Source organism: Numenius arquata, chromosome 6 (assembly GCF_964106895.1).
Source record: "Numenius arquata chromosome 6, bNumArq3.hap1.1, whole genome shotgun sequence".
Taxonomy (NCBI): domain Eukaryota; kingdom Metazoa; phylum Chordata; class Aves; order Charadriiformes; family Scolopacidae; genus Numenius; species Numenius arquata.
Window position 1 is genome coordinate 237,799 of NC_133581.1, and position 21,375 is coordinate 259,173.

Below are 21,375 nucleotides of genomic sequence, written 5' to 3' on the forward strand. Positions count from 1 at the left end.
CAAGTGGGACTCGCCGGGGGAGCTGGCACCTGGGCCAAGAGGAGACGAGGGGCCTGGGAGAGGTTTCCTTTGGTTACGAGAAGTCCTTCTGTTGCTGAAAGCACCTTCCAGCAGGATCTGGCTGGTCCTCCTGAGGAGCGCAGGAATCAGCAGCTGGAGCTGAGATGTGTCCGTGCCTTACAGGTCCGGACAGGGTCTGCTCCACGTTCCAGGCGTGGAAGGGACCCGAGTGAGGCTGCAGGAAACTGGGATGAGGCAACGGATGAATCTGGAGCTTCATGGTCTGGTCCCCGGTGGTGGGAGCGCCCAAAACACACCTTGGCTGCGGAGGTTTTTATTCTCTACCCGCGGTTCATTCACTGTGATTTGTAAATTGATGAGGTGTCTGGATTCCTGCCTGTCCCCATAGTTTCCAGGAACATCTTCTCCCTCTCCTTTTTGGCCACATATTTGTTGTGAAGAACGCTCGTGTTATACTCACATTAAATAAAGTTCTCCTCCCAGAAATCTCTTCACACCATGATGTTTCCACTCACTCCTATGTCAGCCCTGATGCCCCAGCCCCCCCCAGGGGTCCGGTTCCTCTCCCCTCACCCGGAGCACCACACACAGAGAGACGGATAACGAAGCACAAATCCGTTCAGAGGTCCGGGTCCCCCCAGGGACCAGCACGGCTCCCGCCCTGGGTGAGAGTGATGCTGCTTCTCCCCCCAGCTCCAGAGCCCTGTCTCTGCCAAGGTGACACCGGGGACCACACGCTGTTCCCGTAGCCCGGTCCCAAGGGACGCCCAGACTCCTCAGAGCCCTGCGGGCAGCAGGGGTGGAGAAGGAGAGGGGACAGTGCCAGCGCCCAGCCTCGGGCACCGGCATGATGCTGAAACGGGGCTGCAGAGGGGACCAGACTTCCCAGGGCCCTTCACAGCCTCCACCAACTCCCTCTTCCGGCCACTTCCACATCCTCCGTGGTGGCTCCGCAGCCGCTGTCCATCACCCATCCCACGCTGGAAACACTCAGCAGTGCCATGGTCTAGCTAGGGTCCCTCCCGGGAGCTTCCTGCTGGTGGAGGCCGTGGTTTGAGGGATTCAGCGGGGCTGAAACAAAACCCCTGCATCCCCAGCCTGACGCTGAGTGATGGGCCCCATTCCTCCTGCCCCAAACCCCAACCCTCCGCAGCTGGCTCCGGCCAGGACCTGACCTCCAGCTCCATCCTCCGGAACTTGCTGCCTCCATGGCGGTGCCTAACGAGGTAATTTGAGGATTACCATGAGGGACAGGAGCCATCTGGCAGGGAACAGCCTGAGCCTGTGCTCAGGAGAGCCCAAGAGCATCAGGAGAGCCTGGGAAACGGGCAACACAAGAGCATCCCCAGAGAGTTCGCAGGGATTAAGGAAGCCCAGAGGTGCCACTGGCCACCCAGAAAGCACCTGAGAAAGCCACTAGTGAGAGATCAGGAGAGTCCAAAGAAAGCTCAGAAAAACTCATCAAAAAAACCTGCAGGGACATGCCAAGAGAGCTCAAGTGATGCTGAGAGCACCCCAGAGAGCCCAGGGAAGCCCAGGTGAATCCAAGAGGCCCAAGAGAGCTGAAGGAGCACGAGGTGAGAGGTGAAGGCCTGAGAGGCCCGAAGGAGGTCCAGAGCACACAGGAAAGCACAGAGGAACCAACAAATCCAAAAAAGATGAAATGAGGGTGAATCATCAGCTGAGATCAGCTCTGTAGCACCTCGCCTGAGAGGAAGGAGTAGGGTGCGGCTGGGCTGGATGCAGTGGGGTGCAGGGGAGAGGTGGGGACATGCCGAGGTCCCACCAGAGCTATGGGACCAGCTGGACCCCAGTTGCTGCTGTCAGTGCCCACAGGTCTTACTGCAGTGATGAGGAGGTGGCAAGAGACACCATGAGCCCCACAGACATCCAATGGGGCAACGAGGGAGCCCAAGATGAACAGAAAAGCTGGGGGGACCCAGGAGTCAGGGGGGCAATTGGGCAGCTGGGATGGAGCTCGTGGCCACTGTGGAGCTCTGCTCACACACTCCAAGGTGCTCCGAGCCTCCACAAAGCTCATCCCAACCACTGCCACCAACTCTGGGGAGCTCCGAGCTCCAAAGACCCACCAAAAGCTCTAACTCCCCACAAGACTTTTCCACCAAGACACCTGCAAACTCTTCTGAACTGCTCAAAACCCTCCCAGCCCATCGCAAAGCTCCACAAAACCACTCTGCCCAGCTGGAGACCTCTGAAGGGAGGCCAGCAGGCCCAGATGGTTCTGAACAGGCCCATGGCCATATTTCTGTGGCGGCTGTGGGCAGCCTGCACCTGAGGGGGAAGGAGACCTTATGGCACTGGGGACAGTGCTGGGGACAGGGACCCCCTCTCCTTGGGGTGGGCTCACAGCTCTGACCCTGTAGAGAATCACAGAATCTTCTTGGTTGGAAGGGACCTTTGAGATCATCAAGTCCAACCAACAAAAAAAAAAAAACCAACCAAAAAAACCACACAAACCAAAAAAACAACACAACACCAAACACCAAACCAAAACAAACACCCACAACCCCACCCCACACCCCCCCACCAACAGACACAACCCAACAATCTCGGGCACTAGAGCATGCCCTGAAGTGCCACGTCTACGCGTGTCTTAAATACCTCCAGGGATGGCGACTCCACCACCTCCCTGGGCAGGCTGTTCCAGTGCCTGACCGCTCTCTCAGTAAAGTAATTCTTCCTGATGTCTAACCTAATCCTCCCCTGCCCCAACTTCAGACCATTTCCTCTGGTCCTGTCGTTATTCCCTTGGGAGAATGACACCCACCTCTCTACAACCTCCTTTCAGGGAGTTGTAGAGGGCAATGAGGTCCCCCCTCAGCCTCCTCTTCTCCAAACTAAACATGCCCAGTTCCCTCAGCCTCTCCTCGTATGGCTTGTTCTCCAGACCCCTCACCAGCTTGGTGGCTCTCCTCTGGACACGCTCCAGCAGCTCAGTGTCCTTCCTGTAGTGAGGGGCTCAGAACTGAACACAGCACTCGAGGTGAGGGCTCTCCAGTGCCCAGTACAGAGGCACCATCACTGCCCTGCTCCTGCTGGCCACGCTGTTCCTGACACAGGCCAGGATGCTGTTGGCCTTCTTGGCCACCTGGGCACACTGCTGGCTCATGTTCAGCCGGCTGTCCACCAACACCCCCAGGTCCTTTTCTGCTGGGCAGCTTTCCAGCCACTCTTCCCCAAGCCTGTAGTGTTGCCTGGGGTTGTTGTGACCAAAATGCAGGACCCGGCACTTGGCCTTATTAAACCTCATCCCATTGGCCTTGGGCCATTGATCCAACCTGTCCAGATCCCTCCGTAGAGTCTTCCGACCCTCAAGCAGATCAACACTCCCACCTAGTTTGGTGTCATCTGCAAACTTACTGAGGGTGCACTCAATCCCCTTATCCAGATCATCAATAAAGATATTAAACAAGACTGGCCCCAAAACTGAGCCCTGAGGGACACCACTGGTGACCGGCCGCCAACTGGATTTCATCCCATTAATTACAACTCCCTGGGCACGGCCATCCAGCCAGTTTTTTACCCAGTGAAGAGTACACTTGTCTATGCCATGATTGGCCAGCTTCTCCAGGAGAACGCTGTGGGGGACGGTGTCAAAGGCCTTACCAAAGTCTGGGTAGACAACATCCACAGCCTTCCCCGCATCGAGCAGGCGGGTCACATGGTCATAGAAAGAGATCAAGTTGGTTAAGCAGGACCTCCCTCTCATAAACCCATGCTGGCTGGCCCTGATCCCTCAGCTGCCCTGCACTTGCCATGAGAGCTCACTCAAGATGATCCTCTCCGTGATCTTTCCCAGTACCGAGGTCGGGCTGACAGGCCTATAGTTTCCTGGATCCTCCTTCCAGCCCTTCTTGTAGATGGGCGTCACATTGGCCATGTGACATTGACATGTCACATTGACCTTACCACCAGAAGGTAAATAGCTCTGTACTTGCAGGAGAGACCCCAGCCCCACACATCGTGTCACTGAGGTGGGACGGAGCTCCGCCATGGTGCTCACGTTTGTGCCGGATGGCGCAGCCCGAGGGGGAACTGGAGAAAGAGGAAGGAAAAGGTTATTACGGCTCCCCTTGGGGACTTTCCCTTTTCATCGAGCACCTTCCTCACTGCTACTGTCACAGGGCTTGGTTGCCCAAACGGCTCCTGGAGTGCTGCTGGCTGCTGAGGCTACCCCTCCGGGGGCTGGAAGGGACACAAGGGGGGTGCCAGCTGTCCCCAGGCAGCCCTGCAGGGCCCCAGGACCCCCCACGGCCACCCCAACGCGTGGTGACCGCCCCCAGGGAGCTGCTGCAGGAGCCAGGAGATGCCCAGGGAGCGCAGGGCAGGGAGCACTTGGGGGTGATGCCAAAACAGCCCGAAGGAAGTCACTTACCCACCACCCTCTCCAAGCCATGGCTCCCAAACATCCGCCTCCTGCCCCAGCAGGAGCGTGCGCTGACATCCCCTGGAAAAGCAGAACCATTTCTCCATTAGGAGAGAGCGGTGACAAGACATTGAGACATCGCTTGAACTGTCCACGCAGATTTTTCTTATCGCAGGAAAAAGATCCTGGATCAGAGCAACAACCAGTCACAAGAATTCTCGAAGGAAAGCTGCTTGTGGTTAGAAGCATTGGTAAATGCACAAATAAAGCTGAGGGTGGGTTTTGAAAACATTCTCCCCTCAGGCTGATTAAGAAATTTGCTCTTTCCTAGAGGGGTTTCACAGCTTCCTTGTGTAGGACCCTGCGCACAGTTCGAGGGAATACACGATGGTGCAGCATCATGCCTTCAAACATCTGCATTTTCACTCGCAGAAACCACATCCTGGTCTCGAATCCACCACCAAGAAGCACCATCCCACCACAGTGGGGGAAAGGAGGGAGACAAACACTCATGGAGTGTTTACTGCAACAGGGTTTTATTCAGTATTTTTGAAAAAAAAAAAAAAAAAGATTAAAATTGTAAATGCACTGTGTGCTAAGAAAACACCAACTGACACACCATCTTGTCATAAACCACATTTCTTTGCCATTTCTCAGTTTTTGAAGTTGCAGGATGGGCCGCAGGTGGATTTGGTCCCGGGCGGGGAATGCCACACAGCTGAGCTCGTGCGCTTGAAGTACCGAGGCTTGGTCTTGCCAAAAATATCCTCCAGCTTGGGGCTGGGAATCAGCCCAAAGATCTGATCAACGTTGAGGGGGTGATAGTACTGGTGTACAACGGCCTGGTTCAGCTGAGACCCTGCAGGAACAGCCACAGCAGAGAAGCGGACTCGTTACCAGGCAGCTTTGGGTGCTCTTTCCCGCAGCACCTGTGGGACAGTCACGCTGCTTCTGCACTGGAAAAGCAGTTACCTCCACAGTGGGATTAAGTTTTCCCACTCACAGCAAAGCTTTGAGCCCCTCGCCCATCACCAAGCTGGCAGCAACGCTTGCTTTTAGTTACTCAGCACCCCAGACGTACCCCAAACCTTCACACCCCGTTCTCTCAGGAGGATGGGCTGTTGTGGTGCTACCTCCAGCCTCTTCCCGCCCTCGGATCCGGACACAGGGAGGACTCCGGTTTTAACTCCAGCAGCCCAGCACCCACAGGGCAGCAGCCCCAATCCCCTCCCCACTGGGGGCCAGCGCTGCCGAGGTTTTGCTCCTGGGCCATGTGTGGGGGACACTGAGATTGCACCGAGTGAACCTGGAAATTTCCAGCTCCCCAGGGGAGAGATTAAAAGAAGGCGAAACAAACTTGGCACCTACCATCAGCCCAGGCAGGGACAGGCTTCCGAGGGTCATTCTCATCGTCTGTGGAGTCATCGCTGTTCAGGTCCATCCCGTAGTTATTTTCATTTACCTTCGGGGATCTGGACTCCTTCGTGCCCTTCGGGGGCACTAAACAGGGTGTGGAGACGGGTTTCTGGGAGCAGAGAGAGCATGGACCAGAGCAGGAAGTGGGATCAGGCACCGGCCAGACAAGTGGATCCTGCCCAGGTCCCAGCCCCAATCCTACAGCGAGAGGCTGTTATGGCAGCCCCCTCGCACCGAGGGCGCCCAGGAGGTGAGCTCCTGGTGGCACACACTGGGCACAGAACTGCACTGACAAGGGAAGGTGGCCAGAAACGAGAGCTGACACCTGACTTTCTACAGCAGACACATCACTCACACTCATTTTCACCCCTCGTCCAATAAAAACCGGGAGAGTCCAAAGGGTCACCTGTGTACAGGAAACCCTTGGCCTACCCCTTAACTGGGACATCTGTAACATTCCTACTTGACAGGTAACTTGAGATTTTTGGTAAAACCCAGAAGTGGGTCAAATCCTTTTGGCTTTTTTTTTTTTATTTTAACTGAACTTTGCCATGAAACCACGGTGTCCAACAGCGAGCTGTAGCTGGGGGCTGTGCCCTGCGGCAGGACAGCAAACACAGAGCTGACACAGCCACTGCCCGCCCTGCACCCTCCACGCTGCCAGGAGGAGCCGGCCAGGAACGAGCCAGGGCTCCCTTTCACACCGAAGCCACAGATGAGGGCTCGGAGCCACCTCCTGGCTCTGCGGTGAGGAGCAGGGAGGAGAAGACCTGACAGTTGTAGCCAGAGGTGCTGACCAGAGAACACACCAGGAAGGAGCCCTCACTCTGCAGGGCTCTTCGCATCAAGGGAAGGCAGAAGCGTACACACATCTGTACAAATACATCCCTCACTGTGCTCAGTGACTTTAAAACTACTTTTAACCCTTTCCCCCTCCTGTTTTTTGTAGAAAAGCCCTAGAAGGACACACCTCTAATGTCTAAGCGCTTGGCTTTTGCACACATGGCTCTGGCACTTGAACCCTTTCACACGTCTCATGGCAGAGCTGGTTTCTGTTCTCTGGAGCTCTGACACCAGTCTCGGCACGGAGGAGTCCAGCAGGAAGAGGAGCCGCTCAGCCCCAGGAGCGGAGCATTTACGGGCAGTTAGTGCTCAGGTCTGTCTGAGCAGCTTTTCCCCTGCTCCTCCGGTTACCAGGTCTAAGCAGCTACAGTTCCAAGCACCTCTGGAGCCCCCCCGGCGGGATCGGGGTGCTGCAGGCTCAGCTGCCGCCTCACAACGTGCTGCCATCCCGTGGCCATCCCCAGCCTCTCTTCTGAGAGAAAACACTGTCTTTTCTGTCCAGTTCCCACCGTGCTGAGTTCTCGGCCGAGCACCCAAGACGACAGACATCCCCATCCTCTGCAGAGATGCCTGTTCAACCCCAGCAGCCTACACACTAGGATGTAACTTCCTGCTCCATCACTGATGGATAATAAATCCGCAGGCTGGCTCCAAACCACAGGAGTCAATTAGACACCACAGACTGGTTTTATTTGAGGGTTCTGCTGGAAGCAGGACTCACCTTCACAGTCTTGCTCAGCCATGTGCCAGAGGCACCACTCAATGCTTCTGGTTGCTTGATTTTTTTCTCCTCTCTCAGCTGCTGCCAGGGCTTTTGCAGACCATCGTCCTCCTGTTAAGACGCAAGAATTAAATCATTCGTTCATGTTCACCCAAGCGAAACAACCAGACTATCTCTGGAACTGAGCCATATTTGTCTGGGTTCCTTGGGGAAAAAAAAAACCAAATAAAAAATCCTCAGTCCCTGTGTGTCGTCTTCTGCAGAAAGAACCCAAACGCAAGACTCGAAGCTACTCCTGTCTCTGCTCAGATCCCGATTGACAAGGTCTCTGGAGCTCACGCTCACCTTTGCTGCTTCGAGACAGGGATGAGAGGAAGCCACAGCAATGGGTTCTGGCGGCTTGGCTCTCTTCTCCTGCCCAGGCAGCTCTTTCGGGTTCTCTTCCTCCTAATAAAGAGAAAAAACCATCACTGCTTAAACTCCTTTTCAACCCAAACCACTTTATACCAGGAGTTTCTCCTCCCGCACTGCTCCGTAGGGAAGAGCAAACAGGAGGGCAGGAGCTGCAGGCACTTTCCGTTATACCCAGCTTCTCTCTTGTCTGTGGGAGCTTTGCTGGGGCTCCTCCAGCCCAGCCACTGGCAACACGCGAAGAATTCAGACCTTCATTAAAATTATATAGCACAAATAGGACGTTGAATGTCACAGACCTAGTGAGTAAGAGCAGGAACAGCAAATACAGGAGGAGGGATTTATCCTTAAGAGGAGCAGCATTTGGGGGTTTGATTTTTTGGTAATGAAGAAGGCAGAAGAAAGAGTGATGTTAGGAGTAGAAAGAGAGTGAAAAGAAAATGTTACTGTGATATTTTGAGAAAAACAGCATTGACTTCAAGCCATAACATTCTTTGTATAAATGCAAATGATGTTACATGAAGCCATATGACACCTGAAGTTTGTTACGGGGATGGCATCCTCCAAATACAGCGAGTGAATGTAGCATGAAAAAAAATAAACCTCTTGCTAATTTCCATATTCATTTAAGTATCAGCAAATGCCACTTGGAGGTGTTCTTCAAAGCACCATTGTATGGCTGTCACCCACCCTGTGATGGGGCTGGCTTATTCTTACACACACCCCAACTTCTTACAGTAACACGTTTGGCTCCTCATCAGTTTTATTGTATTTGTTTCTCTAAATAACTTAATAGCGAGCATTACAACCTTAAACAGTAACACAGCACTAGGGAAATGAGTCTGATGTTAAAATAAGTCAGTGTATCCTATGCCTCACTAGTTTACAACACAGAAGTTGTTCCAAGACAGCTCCAACTCCCCACCTTTATGTTTTTCTCAGCAAACACTGCTGACTCCAGCTGTGGCTGGGGAGCCTTCTCCTTCCTGTGCTGTTTGTGATCCCTGGGGAAAAAAAACTAGGATTTAGCTATAGAGGAAAGCGTGTCCACCTCTCCCCCGAGCACCCTCACAGCCCCTTGCCACAGCACCCCAGACCTTAGGGACAGCCCGACACTCCCACCAACCTCCCAGTTCCAGCAACATATATATACATATATTTACTGCTTCACCATGCCTGCTGCCCGCTCCCCTCCTCCAGGGCAGACCCCAGCTGATACCTCTCCTTCGCTTGTTCCACCTGCTGCTGCTCCACAAGGTTTCTCAGTTCCAAAACTTTATTTCCTTTTTCTTTCACTTCCTCCTCTCTCCTTTTCTGCAGTGGTCCTTGCTGCTCAAATTCATATTCCTCCTGGAGAAGGCAGAAGAAAACCCCTGTAACCCTCCAGCTCACGTGGGGAAAGATGGGAGGACGTGAAGCAAATGCTTTGAGACAACCTGTACGTGTTCTATCTCATTCTTACCTCCCACAGCCTGCCCAGCAGCTCCCTCCTGTCCCCACAGCTACCTTTGTGTTGAAACCCAACATCAACTGTCTGAGCAGAAATCCTGCACAGGGACCCCAAAATCCCTGCAGCAGGAAGGGCAGTAACCTGTCCCCATCCCACCGGTTCCCTGCTACCCTTTCTCCTTCTCCACATGCAGGAGAGGCCCAGGGCTGCTCTTACCCCCCTCGGTGCCTTCTGCTTCCGTGCGTCGGCTTCCCCAGGTTTTCTCGACAGCTTTCTCCTGCTCCGCTCCTCTGCCCCTTTCTCCTCCCGCACTTGGGAGAGGCGCACCTGAGAAAGCCACAGTGTCCGCTCACCGCCCCTGAGGACACCTCGCAGGCCTCCTCCAAGGGGAGGACAGGGAAGGCTTTGGAATTCTGTGATATTCCAGGATCTAATGAGACTGAGAACCCAACACCCAGCAAGCAGTACACGGGCACTGGTTTTAGCGCCAGCCTCCAGCAGCAGCAAGTCCACCACTTACAGGCCACGTGTAGAGACACCCAGCCCCTGGGTGATGGGAGAAAGGAGCACAGAGACCGTTACACAGCCCCAAAATCCACACCTCCCTCTTGTGACTCTCTGCCCAACAAGGGGATGTAGCACCTGGGTTCAGCTCTGCCTGCGGTGCTGCTGCCGCCTGAGCTGCAGCACGGACTGGGCTGTGAAAGCTGGGGGTCAGACACAGCTCCTTCACCCCAGCTCTGTCCCAGCAGGAGCACCAGCACCTCCACTGCAGCAGACCAGCCTGGGCTGGCGGTGCTTTTAGCCACTCAGGCTTTGGGAAAGGCTGGAAAGAGCACAATTCTTATGTTTCCTAAGGCTGAGCCTTTCCAAAGGCTGCTGGGGCTGTGGGTCAGGCAGGCACAGCCTCCCCCAGCCCCACAGATCCTGCAGGGAAGCAGCAACGCTGCCTGCACGCAGCCATCAGCGGCCCATCCCGGCATGCTCTTCATCTTCTACCCGTCCTCAGAAGAGGGCAGACAGGGCTTTAACACACAAACACAATACAAATGCACACAAATGCACACACAGCCCCGTCTACCAGCCAGGAGCATCCCCTGTGTGCTCCACAGCTGTTCTCTCCCACTGCGTCTTTGCAACCCCCTCTGAACGTCGTGGCTTTGCTGTAACAGTTAGTGAGAAGAGCTCACCCAGCGCACTGCGAGCTGGGTAAGGGTGTCTCATCTCAGGCCTCTTCACAGACAAGGGATGCTGCCACATTCCATGAGAGCAGAGTACCATGAACACTGCGTGTCAGAACAGGAATGTTTAGCACCACTGCAGAGGTGTGGAGAACAAAAGCCTCCTCTTGCTCGACAGAGAATTCCACTGTCTCTGATGCAGATGTACCCACCACCTGATTAGTCACCACCAGCAGCAACCCTGGGCTTGTGCCAGTGGCCTGTTTGCACCCTTTTGGTCTCACAGCTCAGGGAGATAGTGTCACTGCACTAAGCGGTCCACAGCTTGGTCAGCCTTCTTACCTTATCATCATTCTGCAAGATCTTCTGCTCCATCCGCTTTTTCTTCTCTTCTTCCATTTGCTCCACCCGCTCCCGAGCCTGCAGTGCCTTCCTCAGACGCTCTTCCCTCTTCCTGTGTGTGTGTGTGCGCAAGAGGGGGTGGTCAGCTTTGTCCACGCTCGCACAGAGGGTGATGGGGGAACGGGGACTTGCCGGGGCAATTGGGGAAAACAGTGACGCTGCTTGACTTGCTTTGGCCGAGCCTGGGCTCAGCTCACCGCTGCAGTAAATCCAGATGTTACTGGGTGCTTTGCACTAGTGCAGCCCTTGCTGCAGCGAGCCATGGCCAGCAGTGCCCGGGGTGCTGTGGGGCAGCAGTGCTGGCCACCGGGCAGGGACAGACCCCAAGGCAGCTCCGTGCTGGAGCAGGGAGGAGCAGGAGATAAAGGACCCAACTCACTGCTTCATTTCTGCCTGACGCCGTCTCTTCTCCTCCTCCACTTTCTTCCTCCTCTGTTCCTCAGCCTCTTGCTTCTTCCTGAGGCTTTCCAGCCTCTGCCGCTCCTTCTCCTGAGGGGAGATGAGTTCAAACTGTACCAATGGCCCATTTCTGCCCTCAGGCTGCTTGTGCCCAGGCAGCCAGAGGCGAGGCAGCCCGCAAAGAACACACTGGCAGAGTCACAGGCAGCCACACACCAAGATGGGAAGGGAAGAGTAGGGAAGAAACAACGCAGGTTTGGCAACAGCACTTATTCAACTAATAAGAGCAGAAGAGTTGCGGGGATAGGAGGGAAACACCTCCATCCTTCAGTAGGGAGTGTGTTTAGGCAAGGAATGGCACACTCCTGCTGTAGGTGACCACCTGCAGCAAACACTCTGTGCCTGTCATCCACACCAGCAGTGGGAAGAAGGGGGAGAAGGGGCACAGTGCAAGTTGTCTTACTTAGAGACCAAAAGCATTCCCAGCATTTCCCAGCCCCAGCAGAACACACCTGCAAAGAAATCCTGCCACCTCACCACTGGTGTGGCCAGTTTACTCATCTGGCCAGCGAGCTGCGTGGATGGCAGTGAGGGGAGAGTGAGGCTGTCAGTGCCATAGCTGTTATAACCTTCCAGCCCCCACTGCTAAGGGTGTCATTACTTACAACAAAGTCTCCCTGTAGAGAAGAGACAAAGAAAAATGACTGAGGGTTTGGAAGTAACACTAGAACACCCCTTCACAGCACATGCACCCCGTTCTCAGCTGTGGCTCCTTACCAGTGTGTGGTAGAGCCCACTGCCTGACCCCACTTGGCCCTTCAGCCCCGCAGCCGCCAGTTTTGCCAGACACAAGGTCAGATTCCCACAGCAAATGGAAAAGCAACCTACTTTCCTGTGGTTCAATAGCCCCAGAATATAAAATGTTTCTTCTGGCTACAGATAGAGCAGCTGAGGCTTCCCTGTGTATCAGGAAGGTTTGAGGACTGCTGGTAAAGACCCCTGGCCAGCAACAACATGTGTGCACAGATTGTGCAAGGCAACACCAGCCAGTCTCCCTTCCCTGGGGAGGCTGAAGTAGAATTGTGAGGCCAGTTGCTGCGAGGACTTGCACTGATCCATGGCAGCAGACAGAATCAGTAATATATTTACACTTTTCCAAGCAAACAGTCCCTCCTGCCATTCCCCAAACTCGATCCCTCCTCCAGCCCCGCGAGGGAAGGTGGGACTGACGCACCTTAAGATCAGGTCGGGTGGGAGTGTTGTGTTTGATGAAATTCTTGATGATGCCCCCACGTCCTGAGGGTCCCGGGCTCGTGAGCAGCTGGTTTCGTTGCACGGCCTGCAGGAAGTTTTTCAGTGGTCTCACAACCTAAGAGGAAAAGATGTATCAGTGGAAGTACTGGTGAATGCACTGCTGGAAGGGAGAGGGGGGCGAAGGACCATGGCACCCACTCACCCTGCTAGCTGGAGAGGAGGAAGCTGGAGTCTGGTTTGCTGAACTCTTGTGCTTGTCGTCCAAAGGGGAAAGGGTCTGACCCCCCTGCTGCTGCCCATTCCATATAGCGCCCATTGCTTGTTTATAGTTCCGTGTCCTGACGGCATTAGCAAGAGGCACATTAGGTGACCGTGATGCTCCCCAATCTTGCCAGAAGCATTTACTTGCTGTTACACACTCCCCTCTGCCCGCTCACTGCCATCAGAGGCCATGGCCCCCTGTGAGCTTGGTCAGCCCTGTGGCAGGCATACCATCCCATGAGGAATGAGGATGGGAAAGGCAGGGGATGGCCCAAGTCCCAGAGCAGTGATGTGCAACACCACGCTCACCCTAACTCCCCACCCTGAGTCCCAGAGAGCGAGAAGTCCTGGTTCTGTCTGGCGTTAACAGCAGGAGACAGACAACCCCTGTGTGTCGGCAGCTAACCAGCCCGGCTGCCTCACGGGCAGGGTTCACGGGCTTTATAAATACTTCAGATGCTCACAGGTTTACCTGCGTCAGAAATGACCTCACTGGCACCTCCTAATTCCAGGGAAAATCAGGGGGGGCAGCTTCACTGCACAATCAGAGCCTGATCCAGCAGCAGCCCTGAGGAAGACTGAGGATCCTGACCCATCACACGGTGCTCAGCATCCAGGTGAGGAGAGGGGTTACTGCTACTCCCCAGCCACTACCCACAGTAAATTCACCCCAGCAAAGCCAGAGCAGGGGACTGAGGGCAAAGCTAAAAGCAGCTGAAATCTCACATGAAACACCAGTAATACAGGCAGTGAGGAAACAAGTCAGGTATTCCAGACACTCGCACAAGATAAAAATAAATGGGTCAGTCACCTACTCGTGTTGCCTTCTGAAACCTCTCTTGCACCACCCCTTTATGAGCCCCGTCTGAGCCGCGAGTTAACCCTGCTGGCTCAGTCACCTTCCTGGTCTGGGCATGAACTCGTGCGTCTGCTTCACAGACCCAAACATGGCTCAAGGAGTCACAAGGAACTCCCAGAAGACAAGATTTGGCCAAAGATTTCAAAACTACATTGGAAGGGGGGGAATAAACACCCAAAGCTTATTAAACAAGTTACTTAAAAGGCCAGGCCCAAGTCCTTCCAGACCACTGGCTCATTCCTCCTCCTTGCAAGTGTCTCATACCAGATGCGTGAGGGATTCTGCTGGGACTCGGCACAGCAGGGCTGCTCCTGGTTCTTGTTCTGGGCTTCACTGGTTGCATTCACACAGCTTCCTGCCAAGAGACCTGTAGTTAGCACCAAGCGCACTGCAGGGCTCCGGTTCCGGTCTCCAGCTCTCATGTGCTTAGAGCCCCACGGGCCTGGATGGGTCCCTGGAATATCAGGGTTGCGTGCGCACACCAGAGCACGCACCCGGTACAGACCCTTCTGCACAGGCACAACCAGCCTCACTAGAAGGTCTCCAGCTCCAGCTGCTTCCCAGATCCTATGGCTCCCACTGGGGATACACAAAAAACTCGAATCTCTCCCTCTCCTTGCTTTGAGGCACAGTAAATAAATGTGTAAATCCTTACATAACTAAACCCAGAGGAAAGGCACATCAAGGCACTTTAACAGATCATTACTCTATGTGGAAGAATCCAGGTCTAAGAGCAATCTCCTTTCAAAGTGGCCCCACTTACTCACTCTGCAGCCTGAAGCTGAGCAGTACAGTATTTCTCTCAAGGCTTGGACGCATTTACAAGATGCCCTTGCTTATCTAATTGCATGTCTCACCTCTTCAGGAGATCAAAATTTACCTGAAAAGTTACCTTGCCTGGTCAGAGGTGGTTTCGTTTCAGCACAAGTCCCAGACTTTCCACAAACCCTCATGTTGACTCTCTGGTCTTTTTGTTTTTTCATGCCAGAAAAGCAAGACCAACTTGAAGTTACCTCCATTGTTCCCTGCCCACTGCTCAGGAGGAGACAAATGCTGTGCAAGGGGGCTGGCAGCTTGTGTACTTTTGCTTGAATCGGGGACGTCTTCAGGAGTCTGCAGGAAAAGGAAACATTCTCTTTGCACAGTTGCTCCAAGAACAAGGCTACCATGGACCTGCTGCCCTGAAAGAGCCCATCACTTCCAGCTGCCAGGCCAGGGTCTGCCTATCCCTCAACCAGAGCTGCGCTGCATGGACACTGAGCAGCTCCCTTCAGTAAGAGGGGGCTGCTCAGACACAAGCCTCTGCAGGAGGGACAGTTGCCCAGCACCTCTCAGCCAGCACAGAAGCTTTACCAAACTTTGACTCCAAAGTCAAAGTGCCTTGAGAATGACAAGCAGCTTCTGCACACCTTGGAGACACCAATTTTCAAGCTACAGGTATTCCAGTCCTGAAGGACAGATGCCTGTAGGGTGTTTCAGGTCACAGGATCCTTAGGCACCACAAGCACCACTATGACATTCCCGCAGGAGGAGAAGCAGAGGTGCAGGCACGGCCTCAGTGGCCAAGGAAAGCACTTTAGCTTGAACTGCCCTCCTGATTTCTGCAGCTCTGACCAGCCACGCACCAGAGACTCAATTACCATGCCCAGCTGACAGGCAGAAGCTGGCTGACTCCCGGGAATCCGGCCAAGCACCTCCAAACACTCCATCCTGAAGAGGCCTCATCAAGGCAGAAAAAGTCTCTGCCCACCAGGAGCCAGAGAGCAACCAGCTGCAGTGGCTGCCGAAGCATCAGAAGGGCAGCTCTGGCCAACCCAGCTGAGCTCAAAGGGAGGTGACGGAATGATCCTTGGCCACACTCCCCACTGCCAGGGGCAACGCTCAGCCAAAGGCATCAACTCAGGCAAGAAGATGTCCAGATAGACAGTTTGTAGGTTGTTCCTTAGAACTTACCTTTTCATTTAGGGGGTTCAGTTCCAGGCCAGGTCTGTAAAAGAAGAGCTATTTTAATTATTTCCACTCTCTGAAGGGCACGTCACAGGTGATAAAAGTATGGTGGAGCCAGCACGTGGGACGCCAAGGAAAGCGCAGATAAATCTAAGCGCATCCAGAGCACAGGCCTGTTTCAGCCAGGCCACGCAGAGGGGGAGCTGTAAATTCTTCTGAAGGGCTGTTCCGTTGCATCACTGACCAACACACTGAGGAGCCTCATCCGCTGCCACAGAACTCCCACACAGCAGGTAAAAAGGAGCCTTAGGCTGAGCCTTACCTGCCCAGCTCTCAGGTCAGAGCCCCACTGACCCACCTCCAGGTACTGGGAGGCTGGTGGCAGCCAGGAATCCCGGGACATAACCCGCAGGATGCCAGCCCACACCCGGCAGAGCGGCGGCTGGCAGCCTCTCCAGCCCCACGGCACAGACTGGAGCCCACCCTGCTGCAGGGATCAACCTCACCCTGCTCTGGGCTCGCTTCGGGAAGGGAAGCACAAACTTTGGGTATCAACCAGCCCCAGGTGACAACATCACCTCAACAGTATGTTACAGAACCAGACCTATATCTGTAATATAGAAGTGACCCATATAGCTGCTTTGCAGGGTTTTCTGTGCTTTCTTCCCCCTGCTTTATACGGTAACCTCACCTCAGGATGCTGGTCCCATCTTCCTCCACAAACACCTCCAGGGAGCTTTGACCTGGGGGAGAAGAACAAACACTAAGCTTGGGGATTTCATGCTGAGGCTTCCCAAGAGCAGGCCTGTGTGCGTGGTGGAGCTCAGGTCTCTGCAGGCTCCCCTGCCAGGGAACACGCCGATTGCTCATCCCAGCTTTCCACACCAGCACCGCCACCGCCCTCGAGTGTCACTGACAAACTGGTGTGGGCTGGGAAGCAGCAGCTCCTCTGCCTGCAGACGGCTCCAGCTGCACAAACACGCTCCTGCCTGTGTCAGAGACTGCCTTTCCCCGTCAAGCGGCTTCAGCTCCTGCCTCCCTACATGGTTTTAAGCAGAGATTTGGTGGATTTAGGCTGATTTCATTCCCCTCATAACACCACCTAGCTGGAAGTGTTATAACAAATGCCTAAATACAGTGTGACTCAAAGCTGACAAAACTAAATACCAAAGGCCTCAGCACTTTATTAGAAGCCAATCTGACTTCAGAAGCAATGATTTCAGAAAGTCCAAACAGCAAAACCTTCCCAGGAGCAGTGGGAGCAGAGGACGTGAGTTTAGCGCTACCAGGAATAGCCTGGATTTCTGAATCCTGTTTCCTCCGCTAACTGTGCCGTTTGGTTCTCAGTCCATCCACTCTCCTACCTTCACCCAGAAAGCATTTCGACTCCTCTGCCAATTTCAGACACATTTCAGGGGTGGAGACATTCAGTTCCTATAGATTTTTTGGAGAGTTGGCAGAAGACACACAAACTAAGGCCCTCCCCGGGGAATGCAATAGTCTCTTTGACCGGCCAAACCGCACATGTGTCTAGAACCAGCCAGACCGCATTTTCCTTTTCACTCTTGTTTTTTCTGCCCATCCACAGCCCGTGTAACCCGCCCTCCAGCCCCTGTGCCCATGCCCCTGCAGACACTTCCTTCACCTGCTGCAGCAGAACACAGCCTGAGACGTGGTCCGACAGCAGATGGGGACCCCACGATTGCACCCCAACAGGGTGGAAGCCACAAGGCCTGTTGACCAGGACACTGAGAGGAGCCAGAGCTAATAGGGATGAGCAGCTCCAGAGCCACTTACTCCCCACAAAGCCAAGAAGCTGATTTAGCCAAACGAATGCACTCAGCAACTGAAGGGAACTTACAGCTCACTCTGCTGGAGGCAGAGGATGATTCTCGCGATGCTGCTTTCTTTGAGATGGCCCTGCTGATAGACCTCCGGATCATGCTCTCTCTTTTGCCAGCCAGTGAGTATTTCTGCACCAATGAGGTCCGATGGCTCTTGTTGGGGCCACCCACTGAGCTTTGGCGTCCTGAGCAACGGCGCGTTTTGGATTTCACTTTAGTCATTTTGCTGTCAGAGTCCTGGAAAAGCACCGTTTTGAGGCCTTGAGGAGACAGATCTTCTTGGAGCACGGCAGGATCTCCGTTTCTAGCAGCCTTGGGAGTGGAGGTACTTGCTCCTCTCTTGGGGGCCTCCTCCCCATCTGCCTGGCCACTGGGGACCGCAGGGATGGAAGACACACCATGAGGCTCAGTGTTTGCATCCCCTTCAGGTAACTGCTGCCCCGTAGCAGCCTGACAGGCTGCATCCCTGCCATTGGCGCCCTGCAGGCTGTCCCCACAGTCCCTCTTTGCCACGGGAGCTTCTGCTGGCCATTTCCCAGTTGGTGCCAGGGCGTCAGTTTCAACACTGGCCTGAGATCCCACCGCAGGCTCGGGCACGGACACCTCTTCCCCTGGGCAGCCGGGGCTCCGGGGCTGCTCTTCGCTGGGGCACTTTTGGGAACTCAGCTTGGAAGACACTGGCTTGACACCGCTTCTCCTTCTGGACAACCTTAAATAAAAACAATTTCACATGAAGCAATGAAGAAGTCTCCTGCTCCCAAATGATTTTTAGAGAAAAAAAGCAGACAACAAGTTTTGACGTGAACCTGCAGAGTTCTTCCCTCCACCATTCCCCCTCGCAACCCATCTCTTATTGCTGGTGAAATGCGGGAGCTGAAGCCTGAGAGCTCGCAGATGTGCTCCAGCAGATTTAACTGGAACAATTTAGAAATTGCTGCTTACTGCTCTCTGCTGCCTGCAAGGTGTTTTTTTGCTGGACGCTACCACTCAACACCAGAGGCAGGGAAGCAGGGCACACACCCTCCCTGCAGCCACCCCAGCTGCCCGCCCGGGCACTGGGTGACTCACATTAAAGGTTGTATCGTTTGGAGATGGCAGCAGCCGAGGCACCAGGGCACTCCTCACTCTTTGTAACTCAGAGCCTCAGGTGGGTTGACACCAGGGGACAGCAAAGTCATACTGGTACAGACAACTCCGCTCTGTTTGCCTTGAGCAAATCCACACCAGGAGGGATTTTGGGTCAAAGATGTTGCAGTCTCTCATGATCAGCTCCCTGTGGAGCTACAAGATCCCAGCCAGAAGCAGGAGGCTCTGCTGCTCTGGGGCAGGCTGCTCGGTATAAAACACATCCCAGCGCTGGGGAGGCAGGGACCCGGGTGCTGAGAGAACATCCATGGCTCTGAATGCAGAGTTTGAGAACAGGCTGCCAGACACAGCAATGCAGCCAGACACGTGGTACCCAACAGCACAATCCTGAGGAAGGCAACAAAAACCACACCTGTACAGTCAGGACTTGGGAATTCTCTGAGTTACTGCTATTTAGGAGAAAAATTATCCGGTACAGTAGCTGTCTCCAGCTCTATTGCCTCAGTTAAACCTGACCAGCTACACAGAGGCTTGGGGAACCTCGGCAGTGAAACCCTCTTGGTTCCATCGGGTAACGAGAGGCTGGAGCCACATACTTGATCAACAAGTCCAGGAGACTGGGTGCACAAAGCCAAAGGACAACTCTACTGTCCAGAGAAAGGCAGCTTCCCACACCAGAGTGACCCAGAGGAGCCAGGTAAAGGGTGGAGATTGGAGACAAAGACCAAAAGGAGAGCTAATGTGGAAGCATGCAACAACTCGAGAAGGCAGCTGAGAAACCCCACTGCGGCGTAACGAGGTTTGACAGCCCCCGGTGCACGACCAGCAGTGAGCAGGGACTTGTCCCACTGCCAGTGTTCACACCGGTAACTTCTCCCCTCCTTCCAGCCTCCTCCTCCCAACTCCTCATTCTGACCTCTGGCAAGAAGTGGGACGTTTTGCTGGAATTAGCAAAAAGCGACTACTAATTGGGAAACATGTAACTAACAATACACTAAGAAATGGGTTTTTAAATACCTACTGAGAAAAACAAGAGTGGGGAAAACAACAGTGGCCTGACCCCGAAGGATGGAGCACAACGTGCTGAACCGCAGCATGAACTTCCTGTTGAGAAGTGACCCCCCGCCCGCCCAGGCATTTTGTCACATCAGCAGATCCTTCTCAAAATGAAGCTTAAACATGGAAAAATACACACAAGGCTCATCTTCTTCAGGGGAGCAACCCAGCTGCTACCTGAAAACTAACAGGATGTTTTCAGAGCTCTCCCTGTTTAGATCTGCAGCATTTTCTTCTCCTGCCCTCCTTCACCACACACACACACGAACTTCCCACGCTCCCTTGCTATTCTTGCTGCTCTCTCCATCCTCCATGTCTGCTTTCTGACAGCCTTTTAGTTCTAGCTCTTCCTGTCCAACTTCTGTGGGTTTTTCACCACAGTTATCAACATTTAAGTGCCTTAACGCATAAACAGCTTGCCACTGCACGCCCAGTGACAAGGTTTGGGTGACACTGCAGCACCATCAGCGTGCCGACCCTGGGCTCGCAGCAGATGCTTCTGGGAAGGTCAGCCGCCTGCCGCTGACCACGAGACAGGGCAGATACAGAGCCAGCCAGCATGAAGCAGTGGCATCAAGGAAGTTAATTAGCATGACAGACATCCCTGACAACACACACAATTAAATAATGCCCTACACCATCCTGCCTTGGCATCTGTTTGCAGGCAACTGTTGCCTACTTAGGACTGGTTTTAAAAACCTCAAGTAGGGCTGGATCTAAGCAAATCACTTGGAATTTCTACTTCGGTGTAACCGCTCGTGCCTCTGAGCCATTTTGCCTGCCAGCTCAGAGAATGGCTGTGGACATGCTGCTTCTGCACCTCGCTGGCAGCCAGTGCCACTGTCAGGTTCTCTCAGGCACCAGCACAAAGGTTCAAGGAAGGAACAACCAGTAGCAACCTCAGGTCAAAAATCATGCTGAAACAAAATCAAATTTGACAAACCCCAAACCTAAACAGACAAGAAAATAAAATATTTATTATTCTTTGGTTCTAACCAGAAAAGAGAAAAAGCAACAATGAAAGTAAAGGAAAGCAGCCAAGTCTATTGCAAACTTTCACAAGAATCAAAATGCTGATTGATCTTGACCTGCCCTTTTAAATGTATTACTAACTCATGAAATAAAGCAGGTATTTTATATTCTTGTGTATGTGGAAGCAGTTACTACTTTGTTTCACTCCTAAACACTGTGCGGCAGAGCCAGAGCAAACCGACTCACCTACCTCCTCCTGTTTGGCTCCTTATTTTCATCTTTCAGACAGGAGGATCGCCTCTTCTTGGGACGCCTCCTCTGTGACGGCGTTTTGGGCATTAATTCAGGTTCAGCCCCAAAGTTGCTGTTGAGTACACAAAGGCAGAAGACAGATTGCTGCCCCCACTGCCTAGAACAACACTATCCACAAATAAGGTTCATTCATTAATAAAGATGAGCTTTGGGCAAGAAACACACGGAGTGAAATGCACCATCCAGCTGGCAGCAGGGCCCAAGCCAAGCTGCGGGACACACAGCTTTGCTAAACCAGAGTCGCTCAGCTGTAAAACCCAACGCCCACCTGGCCTCGCATCAGGGCTGCCCACCAGCAGCTGGGAGCACACACAGCCCTCTGCTCCCTGGGGCTGGGAGCTCCCTGGGGGATGGAGAGGTGCCCCTTGAGGGTAGCTCCTACCTATCCAGCATCTGCATGCCCTGCTCCTCCACCTCCCGCAGCCAGGCCAAATGCTTGTGCTCGGCATTGTGGAGGAACCGGGAGAGCCTCTGCCCGCACACCTCCAGCAGCTGCGTGGGACCGCCAGCCTCCGCCACGGCCATGCCTGAAACACAGAGGGGGAGGCAGAGG

At 53.9% G+C, this 21,375-nt stretch overlaps 1 protein-coding gene across 1 annotated transcript; it reads right to left on the reverse strand.

Moving 5' to 3' along the window:
• Nucleotides 1–4,922: 4,922 nt before the first annotated feature.
• LOC141465284 (inner centromere protein-like) lies at nucleotides 4,923–21,347 on the reverse strand. The gene is made up of 15 exons (XM_074148632.1): nucleotides 21,205–21,347; nucleotides 20,761–20,874; nucleotides 17,414–18,105; nucleotides 16,244–16,295; nucleotides 12,688–12,823; nucleotides 12,466–12,600; nucleotides 11,212–11,321; nucleotides 10,773–10,884; nucleotides 9,466–9,576; nucleotides 9,019–9,149; nucleotides 8,725–8,803; nucleotides 7,734–7,835; nucleotides 7,389–7,499; nucleotides 5,777–5,933; nucleotides 4,923–5,267 (listed from the first exon to the last, which is right to left on the reverse strand). The coding sequence occupies exons 1-15, from the start codon at nucleotides 21,345–21,347 to the stop codon at nucleotides 5,062–5,064; spliced, it is 2,391 nt and encodes a 796-aa protein (XP_074004733.1). The 3' UTR covers nucleotides 4,923–5,061.
• Between the last annotated feature and the right edge of the window lie 28 nt (nucleotides 21,348–21,375).

What these genes read in the sequence shown, in the direction of transcription:
- LOC141465284 (XM_074148632.1), bottom strand. Translation starts at nt 21,347, where the DNA reads ATGGCCGTGGCGGAGGCTGGCGGTCCCACGCAGCTGCTGGAGGTGTGC. An exon ending in GATGGGACCAGCATCCTGAG is followed by an intron (nt 12,824 to 16,243) that starts GTGAGGTTACCG and finishes TAATGCCGTCAG; the next exon opens with GACACGGAACTATAAACAAG. An exon ending in CCTGTCTCGAAGCAGCAAAG is followed by an intron (nt 7,500 to 7,733) that starts GTGAGCGTGAGC and finishes GCGTCTTAACAG; the next exon opens with GAGGACGATGGTCTGCAAAA.